The following is a 10,371-nucleotide window of genomic DNA, read 5'->3' as shown; positions in this document are numbered from 1 at the left end:
TGAATGATTCAGCCTATGAATGATGAGCGCAGCATCATGGTTGGATGTGGGTGGATGAGCTCACGTGCGTAGTGATGGTGCTGTGTGTGTGTCTCCATCTGCAGGCCGAGCACGTTGTCCAAGAAGAGGGTGGAGTGGGAGAAGAGTGGGTGGAGGAGAGGGAGAGAGGGAGAGAGGGATCCTCTCCAGTGTGCTTGTTTACCTACAACTCTACATGGTCTCAGTGTTAGAGAGAGGGAGAGGGAGAGAGGGAGAGAGGGGGGGGCAGACCAATGACACCTTACGATGGCCAGCATACTGAGGGAGGGAGGGGGGGGGCAGACCAATGACACCTTACGATGGCCAGCATACGGAGGGAGTTGTTCCTGAGCTGGTCTATGTGGATCTGAATCTGTTCCGACTTCACTACTGCGAGTACTAGACGTCTCTAAAAAGGGTTTCAGGTCATTTGATGGGAATTAGTGTTCGGGTGTCGTACTGTGTGTGCGCTGAATCCTGAGAAGCCTCCTGGGGACACATTGGTCCTCAAACCAAGTGCCTTCTTTCCTTTATTCCTCAGAAGCAACGCGCCTGGCGCCACCTGCTGGTGGCTCCCACCTCACTGTGAAAACATTCCTGACCAACACAGGGAAGTGTTCATTTGCAAAGCGCATTGCAGACTAGTCGACTATTTATTTTCATAAATGGAACTTTTTCACACTGATTGAAAGTTGTAATTTCACCATCACAAAATTACACAGAAAATCAGCAAGACAAGCTTCTGGATTCCATTTTATTAGTTGATTTATCAATGTATAAATTTATATTCATTCATTGAAGTTTGCCCTTCAGTTGCTGGTGGTGGTCAGCCAGTGTTGTGCGGTAGACTCTCCACAGGGACAGACACAGCATGGGATCAGATGTCAGATACTCACATGACGGTGGTCCTTTGAATAATGCACAGTCTTTAGCAGCAGGGCCTGGTCTCCCTACTGGCAGGACGACACTAATCCTACAGGGCACTAGGACCTGCTCTCTCCACAGGCACTTGGCCTCCTCAGGGGGTCTACAAGTGCGCTCCAGGCACAACAGCTACAGGTCACACAGAATAACATACAGCCCATTTAGCACAACATCTGGTCAAGGATACCACACACAGACCCTAACCCTACACACACACACACACACACTCTCACTCACACACACATAAACTCACATACTCACACACACACTCACTATCACACACACATAAACTCACATACTCACTCACTCACATACACACTTACACACACACTCACTATCACCACACACTTGCACACACACTCACTATCACCACACACTTGCACACATACTCACTCTCACACACACTCACTCTCACACACACTTGCACACCTCCTCCAGCAGCTGACTCATGTCACATTGCCATCTCTCCTATAAAGCAGTGAAGTGCATGAGCAGCTCTAGTCACACATCCAGTGGGAGCACTTTTGGGGGTGGTGTGTGTGTGTGTGTGTGTGTGTGTTTGGGGGGGGGGGGGGGGGGTCACTACAGGTCCCATGTCCATCAAGAGGCTGACCACTTCAGGTCCGACTGCGCGTTCCTGAGGCCTGGTCAGTGAGAGTGAGCAGCAGAGGGGTCAGGGCACTTCAGGTCAAGATGAACGAGAGGTCAGTGAGAGTGAACAAGAGGTCAGGGAGAGTGAGCAGCAGATGAACAAGAGGTCAGTGAGAGTGAGCAGCAGAAGAACGAGAGGTCTGAAAGGTACAGACGGAATTTTAATTTGGTGAGACTTTGGATGAAATATCAGCCATAAAGAATTCAGGCTATTTTGAGGCCAACCATGCACTGTGTAATCAATGCTCAGGGGTGTGTGTGTGTATGTGTGTGTGTAATTAGTGCTCAGGGGTGTGTGTGTGTGTGTGTGTGAGCGTGTGTATTTACGGTGTGTGTGAGCGTGTGTATTTGTGGTGGGTGTGTGTGAGCGTGTGTATTTGCGGTGTGTGTGTGTGTGTGTGTGAGCGTGTGTATTTACGGTGTGTGTGTGAGCGTGTGTATTTGCGGTGTGTGTGTGTGTGTGTGTGAGCGTGTGTATTTGCGGTGTGTGTGTGTGTGAGCGTGCGTATTTACGGTGGGTGTGTGTGTGTGTGTGAGCGTGCGTATTTACGGTGGGTGTGTGTGTGTGTGAGCGTGTGTATTTGCGGTGGGTGTGTGTGTGTGTGTGTGTGTGAGAGTGTGTGTATTTACGGTGTGTGTGTGTGCTCGTGTCCTTGTGCGTACGAGCCCATCATCATACGGTCCAAATGCCACAACGGCCCATATTCCAACGCGCCTGCTCTGCGGTATCCATGGTAACCGGCACAACGGCCCACATTCCAACGCGCCTGCTCTGCGGTATCCATGGTAACCGCTGCATTGCGCTCTAATCTGGTTCCACAAAGTTGGTCTTTTCATTTCTGTCTCCCTCTCTGTGCAGACGCTCTCTCTGCGCATCCCCCCCATGTGTTGCCTCTCTCTACACCTCCCTCTCTCTACACCCCTCTCTCTATACCTCTCTCTCTACACCTCCCTCTCTCTACACCTCCCTCTCTCTACACCTCCCTCTCTCTATACCTCCCTCTCTCTACACCTCCCTCTCTCTATACCCCTCTCTCTATACCTCCCTCTCTCTACACCTCCCTCTCTCTCTACCTCCCTCTCTCTATACCCCTCTCTCTACACCCCTCTCTCTATACCTCCCTCTCTCTATACCCCTCTCTCTATACCTCCCTCTCTCTACACCCCTCTCTCTATACCCCTCTCTCTCTACACCTCCCTCTCTCTACACCTCCCTCTCTCTATACCTCCCCCTCTCTACACCCCTCTCTCTACACCTCCCTCTCTCTATACCCCTCTCTCTACACCTCCCTCTCTCTACACCTCCCTCTCTCTATACCCCTCTCTCTATACCTCCCTCTCTCTATACCCCTCTCTATACCTCCCTCTCTGCGCATCCCCCCCATGTGTTGCCTCTCTCTACACCTCCCTCTCTCTATACCTCCCTCTCTCTCTACATACCCCTCTCTCTATACCTCCCTCTCTCTCTACATACCCCTCTCTCTATACCTCCCTCTCTCTCTTTATACCCCTCTCTCTCTTTATACCCCTCTCTTTCTCTACCTCTCTCTCTATACCCCTCCTTCTCTACCTCTCTCTCTTTATACCCCTCTCTTTCTCTACCTCTCTCTCTATACCCCTCCTTCTCTACCTCTCTCTCTTTATACCCCTCTCTTTCTCTACCTCTCTCTTTATACCCCTCTCTTTCTCTACCTCTCTCTATACCCCTCCTTCTCTACCTCTCTTTATACCCCTCTCTTTCTCTACCTCTCTCTCTATACCCCTCCTTCTCTACCTCTCTCTCTATACCCCTCCTTCTCTACCTCTCTCTCTCTCTCTATACCCCTCCTTCTCTACCTCTCTCTCTATACCCCTCCTTCTCTACCTCTCTCTCTATACCCCTCTCCTTCTCTACCTCTCTCTCTTTATACCCCTCCTTCTCTACCTCTCTCTCTCTCTCTATACCCCTCCTTCTCTACCTCTCTCTCTTTATACCCCTCCTTCTCTACCTCTCTCTCTTTATACCCCTCCTTCTCTACCTCTCTCTATACCCCTCCTTCTCTACCTCTCTCTATACCCCTCCTTCTCTACCTCTCTCTCTATACCCCTCCTTCTCTACCTCTCTCTCTATACCCCTCCTTCTCTACCTCTCTCTCTTTATACCCCTCCTTCTCTACCTCTCTCTCTCTATACCCCTCCTTCTCTACCTCTCTCTCTCTATACCCCTCTCCTTCTCTACCTCTCTCTCTCTATACCCCTCCTTCTCTACCTCTCTCTCTTTATACCCCTCTCCTTCTCTACCTCTCTCTCTTTATACCCCTCTCCTTCTCTACCTCTCTCTCTCTATACCCCTCCTTCTCTACCTCTCTCTATTTATACCCCTCTCCTTCTCTACCTCTCTCTCTCTCTACCCCTCCTTCTCTACCTCTCTCTCTTTATACCCCTCTCTTTCTCTACCTCTCTCTCTCTATACCCCTCCTTCTCTACCTCTCTCTCTTTATACCCCTCTCCTTCTCTACCTCTCTGTCTTTATACCCCTCCTTCTCTACCTCTCTCTCTCTACCCCTCCTTCTCTAGCTCTCTCTCTCTATACCCCTCCTTCTCTACCTCTCTCTCTTTATACCCCTCCTTCTCTACCTCTCTCTCTTTATACCCCTCCTTCTCTACCTCTCTCTCTCTATACCCCTCCTTCTCTACCTCTCTCTCTATACCCCTCCTTCTCTACCTCTCTCTCTATATACCCCTCCTTCTCTACCTCTCTCTCTCTACCCCTCCTTCTCTACCTCTCTCTCTCTCTATACCCCTCCTTCTCTACCTCTCTCTCTATACCCCTCCTTCTCTACCTCTCTCTCTATATACCCCTCCTTCTCTACCTCTCTCTCTATATACCCCTCTCTCTCTCTTTGTGCTCCTCTCTACCCCTCTCCCTCCAAAGAACAGCTGCCTCCCTCTCTCTCTCTCCTCCCTCTCCTCTCTCTCCTCCCTTCCTCTCCTCCCTCTCCTCTCTCTCTCTCCTGAAGATGGAATGCTGGCTGCTGTGTCTGTGGCCGTGATAGTTTTAGTATTTCATCACGACCCTTATGTGGCCATACTGATGATGCAACACTATGTCTATTCTGCATCAAGACATGCAAGTTCTCACAAAGTGACATCACTGTAAAGGGCAGTGAGTGGGACCAGTATGAAATAGATTGTCCTGGATGTTGTGCGAGTACCAGCATCTCTAAGTGTGTGTGTCATGTAGAGGTCATGCGCCACTTTATGCACACACACACACACACACACACACACGCACGCAGCATGCGCCACTTTGTGGACACACACAAGTGACGGTGGCTGTGGGAGCTGAAACACTCAGTAGTGCAGAAGTGAAATAAACACACACACACACACACACACACACACACACACACACACACACACACACACAAATACATATGCCGCACACCATGTACACACACTGTGTACGCACGCCTGCACTCACACATACACACACACACACACACACACACACACACACACACACGCACACACACACTGTGAGAAAGTCACATTCGTAAAAAAGCTGCATCAAATTCCAAATCAGGTTTACTTAAAAAAGTACCGAAACAAAACCCCCAAAAGACCCCAGTGAAATTGGTTGGAAATGCAGTTACGCAATAGTGCAACTTCAAAACAAATGACATGAAACACAAATCTCCACAACACTCATAACTCAGTCACACTAGCTGGACAGGGGGGACAGTAGGCGCTCAAATCAAATGGCTTCATTCATATGGGATGATTCAAAATAAACGAATCAGACAAACACAGTCTTCACAACAATTTGGACAGACATGTCTTCTCAGTTGAACACCGTCATTACTGTATGTCTTGTGCCAATTACATTGCATAAATTGATTGGGATGGAGAGTTTGCAGACATCTTTTAATCCTGTTTAAGGATCTTGACTCTCTAGAGGACAGACATAAATATTTTTTACAGAGATTGAACTGTTTTTAGTTCTCTTACAGAACTGTGAGAGAACTAAAAACAACCACTGATATTCATCAATAAATAAAGTAAAAATAAATAAATTATTATCTGGACAATGGCAGACATACATTTTTTGATTGCGGATTTAGTTACGTTCAATAGTTCAAGTAACACATGTTAAAACAGGAAATAATCTGATCCGGCATTAGCTTCAACTGTGTATTTCACTCTTTCAATGACTAGGGTTTAAAATAGGTACTGTACATCCACACACGGATGGGCGTTATTAATTAGGTAGCTCTGAAGGAGCTTCATCACAACATTAAGAACAACTTCCATTCGTGCCAGTTCATTACACACAGGGTGACAGGGTTGCATCGCACTTCTACAAAACAGAAAACAAATCACACATACAAAACACAACTTTGTTTGACAAGAGGAAATACAACCCAATCCTCTTGTTAATGACTTACAGTGCTTTGGCACAATTGGTCCATAAAAAGTAAAAAAAAAAATAAGATAAAAAAGGACACATAAAAACAGCTCCCTGGTATGCTCTTGCGTGTTGTTGCACGTCCTGATAGCCATGAGCTATGGTGATGTCTATGGCGATGTCAGGTCCAGTATGGGGGGCAGGCGTCCTTCTCATGGGCCCCTCTGGCCACAGCATTGCTGCTGAGGGATTGCAAGGTCCTTGGTGGCTGTTTTAAAGTGCACTGCTTCAATGGGCAGGGGCAGGGCAGGACAGTATGATGGGCACTGCTTCAATGGGCAGGGGCAGGGCAGGACAGTACGATGGGCACTGCTTCAATGGGCAGGGGCAGGGCGGGGGCAGTACGATGGGCACTGCTTCAATGGGCAGGGGCAGTACGATGGGCAGGACGGACGTGGGCAGAAGCAGGAATGCGGAGCGCGTGGACAAGACACCTCCTCTCCTTCTGCCCTGCTGGAGGAGCCGCATCACCTGCGCGCAGGTCTCCATTTACTGACCCTCCAGGTGCCTCTCTTTTTCTCTCTCTCTCCCTCTCTCTCTCCCTCTTGCTCCTTTTCTCACTCTCTTTCTCTCCCTCTCTCTCTCCCTCTCTGTCTCTCTCTCCCTCTCTCTCTAGGGGCAACACTTCTCTCTGATATATAGTTATGTGCTTCAGATAAAATATACAAAACATTTTCTTGTAAATGCATTTAAGTGTTTCTCGAATATGGCAATAAATATGATCTCATGTCGTTATTATGGTGGTTCATATATGAAAGACTATACTGAGAGTAGATGATAAAGCAGTATGTTTAGTATCATAACTGATAAATAGACGTCTATGTTTGGGTTGGAATAGAATATGAAGTAAAATATGCAGTCTTTTGTTATAGAGCATCTGCTATATCTGATGTAGGCTAATCCCGTTTTAGGAAAGAGCTGAATAACTATGTGAACAGGGAAACTAATACACACTGCATCATGATGGATACTTCTGAAATCTTTTTCAGCAAACGATTCTGAATGGGATCATGTAGGCGGTGTCTGGGAATCCAAAACGATCTCAAATATGGCAACAAGTGAGAACCTTCACTTAACAACAGTCTTCCTTTCTCATCTTGAACATGTCTCTTGTCCTTGTGTGAACCCTTACACACACACACACACACACACACACACACACACACACACACACACACACACACACACGGCACACACTTGATTGGGACGATACTGCAGGCTGGAGGAAAGTGTAGGGTTGATATTTAACAGCTAGCTTGGGTGGAGGACAGCAGCAGCGGAATGAGGGAGTGTGCGTACAGACGTGTCACAAGAGGACCTCATATGCAGTGGACTGGACTGACCACCCAATGTGTGCTTCACACGGAAAGGGTGCAGTGTTTTGGTTTGGTGAGGGCTGTTGACATAAACACACACACACACACACACACACACACACACACACACACAGTGAGGTCTCGGTTGTGAGTATGACATCATCATAGCCTGGCGTGGACGTTGGTGATGACCTCCTGCGGCAGGTCCTTAGTGGGCAGGTCCTTAGTGGGCAGGTCCCCCAGGTCGTGGTCAGTGCTCTCACAGCTGCTCTGTGGAGACTCCGGCGGGGGCTGGTACAGGACGCTCGCCAGCAGGAAGAACAGCATCCCCAACACCTGGACACACACACACACATACGGAGCACCACACACACGCCACACGGAGCAGGTCAGAGCAGGTGGTAAGGGGTCAAGGGTCAGTGGCAATACTGTCTTGGAGTAGAAACAGGCAGGCTGCACTAGGCTCATCACTGCCCCCTACAGGCTGCACTAGGCTCATAACGCCCCCTACAGGCTGCACTAGGCTCATAACGCCCCCTACAGGCTGCACTAGGCTCATCACTGCCCCCTACAGGCTGCACTAGGCTCATAACGCCCCCTACAGGCTGCACTAGGCTCATCACTGCCCCCTACTGCCCCCTACAGGCTGCACTAGGCTCATCACTGCCCCCTACAGGCTGCACTAGGCTCATAACGCCCCCTACAGGCTGTACTAGGCTCATAACGCCCCCTACAGGCTGCACTAGGCTCATCACTGCCCCCTACAGGCTGCACTAGGCTCATCACTGCCCCCTACAGGCTGCACTAGGCTCATCACTGCAGCGCTCCGTTCGTGGAGTGTCTGCTGCAGCTATTAACTTGCCCTGTAATCATGGACCTGAACACACCAGACGTGATGGCAGCATATACATTTGCCCTGTAATCATGGACCTGAACACACCAGACGTGATGGCAGCATATACATTTGCCCTGTAATCATGGACCTGAACACACCAGACGTGATGGCAGCATATACATTTGCCCTGTAATCATGGACCTGAACACACCAAACGTGATGGCAGCATACATTTGAAAAATTAGACCAGTCTTATAAAACTAATTTTACGCTCTGTGAAAGGAACACTTCAGTTACTGTAAGGAACAGAAATAATACACTGAACTAAAGAAGCCATTAGGACCCTGAAATAGATGCCATTATCTGGAAAGAGAATCTATCTTAAATAGATGCCATTATCTGAGACACACAGGAATGCTCCTGTCATGTTGATTATATGAAACCTTGTATTATGATCCAGCGATAGCCTGCTGGTTCTGACCTTGTGACCTTGGTTCTGACCTTGTATATGATCCCAGCGATGAGCGTGTAGCGGCTCATGGCCGAGTTCTGGTACAGGTAGCAGGAACCCTGTTCCCCGCACTGGTCCTGCCACAGCAGGCACGAGATGTCGATCACAGAGCCAAATGCAATCGGACCCGGGATGCCACCTGTGGACATGAGGATAAAGAACAACGTCATCATTCACCAGCCACTGGAATTCACTGGCGTAAGACCACCATAAGGTTGAATCTAGGGCTGGGCGATATGGCTGGAAACTGTATCACGATATCAGTATCATATCAGTCGATATCGATAACTATTGATTATTATAACTTTTTTTTAAAAACTTTTTTTTAATTATTATTTAAAAAAAAAAAAAAAAAAATTCAGATAAGGAAAGCAGTTCAATTTAAACACTGTTATTAAAAAAAGAAATATCAACACAACCATGAAAAACACTCAAATAAATAAATGTGCACATTGTAAACAAGCTTAATTGGCTAGTTTATCATAGTTTAGGCCTACTGGTTGGACTGTTCATTTCATGAATACTTTTTCTCCTTGGGACAGGCTTATTTGAGTCTTGGAAAATAGCCTACTTTTCCATTTACATCGGGATGGAGATGATAAGAAAGAACAGTCAACTTGAATGCAACAGTTTTAAACAAATTCGTGCAGCGTGCTCATTAGGGCTGGGCGATATGGCTGAAAAATGTATCACGATATCAGTCAGTCGATATCGATAATTATTGATTTTTTCGTTTTAAATATATTTCAGATAAGGACGAGAAGGGAAAAAAAGTTAAATTTAAACACTTTTATTTTAAAGTTAACCTTCCTCTGATTTTAATCACCTCAGTTATCAATCAAAGCAAACAGGGAAAAGAAATAGCAACACAATCATGAAAAACACTCAAATAAATAAATGTGCACATAAGTCTAAATGAAAAGCAGCACTAGTTGAAGCCTGGAATTATTGTAAGAGTAGCTTAATTTGCTAGTTTATCATAATCTACTGGTTAGACTGTTCAGTTTCCCCACATGTGTTTATGTTTCAAATGAATACTTTTTCTCCTTGGGACAGGTCCGTTTCAGTCTTGAAAATACTTTTCCATTTGCATCGGGATTGAGATAATTAGAACTTAGCAGTCAATTTGAATGCAACAGTTTTGAACAAATTCGTGCAGCGTGCTAATGATGCTAACCGGATTTAATAGCAATTTAGCCAGTCGTCTTGCACGATTGTGAATGTTTGGATTACATGAGGAGGGATGTGCCTGTTGAGAGGGAGAGAGAGAGAGAGCATTGAGAGTCTGTGTTGAGGTAGGCCTACTTCTATGCCTACTCTGGTAGAGTTGCATATACTAGCTACAATGCAAGATATATTTAGCCTATTTATTTATGGACAACGTAAGGCGGGAGGTGTGTGTTGCTATATATATATTGAATGTTCTATTTTATTGATGTCATTACATGTCTATTGCGATACATATCGCTATCGTTTTATCGCCCAGCCCTAGTGCTAATGATGCTAACTGGATTTAATAGCAATTTAGCCAGTCGTCTTGCACGATTGTGAATGTTTGGATTAAATGTGCATGCTGAGGAGGGATGAGTCTGTTGAGAGGGAGAGAGAGTGCACGAGGCAAGGACAGAGTCTGTGTTAAGGTAGGACTACTTCTATAGCCTACTCTGGT

The 10,371-nt window shown here is 46.9% G+C and overlaps 1 protein-coding gene across 4 annotated transcripts in view; it reads right to left on the bottom strand.

Moving 5' to 3' along the window:
• Positions 1-5,142: 5,142 nt before the first annotated feature.
• The window catches only part of slco4a1 (solute carrier organic anion transporter family, member 4A1), a 45,444-nt gene continuing 40,215 nt past the window's right edge, over positions 5,143-10,371 (bottom strand). For all 4 annotated transcript variants that reach the window (XM_042097810.1, XM_042097815.1, XM_042097814.1 and 1 more), the window contains 2 exons: positions 8,693-8,841; positions 5,143-7,692 (listed from right to left, as the gene is read on the bottom strand). In XM_042097810.1, the coding sequence (XP_041953744.1) occupies positions 7,519-7,692; positions 8,693-8,841 (323 nt within the window). In that variant the 3' untranslated portion in view covers positions 5,143-7,518. The remainder of the gene's footprint in view (positions 7,693-8,692; positions 8,842-10,371) is intronic.

Source organism: Alosa sapidissima, chromosome 7, assembly GCF_018492685.1.
Source record: "Alosa sapidissima isolate fAloSap1 chromosome 7, fAloSap1.pri, whole genome shotgun sequence".
NCBI classification, from domain to species: Eukaryota; Metazoa; Chordata; class Actinopteri; order Clupeiformes; family Clupeidae; genus Alosa; species Alosa sapidissima.
The sequence above is the reverse complement of the archived record's forward strand: the minus strand, read 5'-3'. Positions and strand labels throughout refer to the sequence as shown.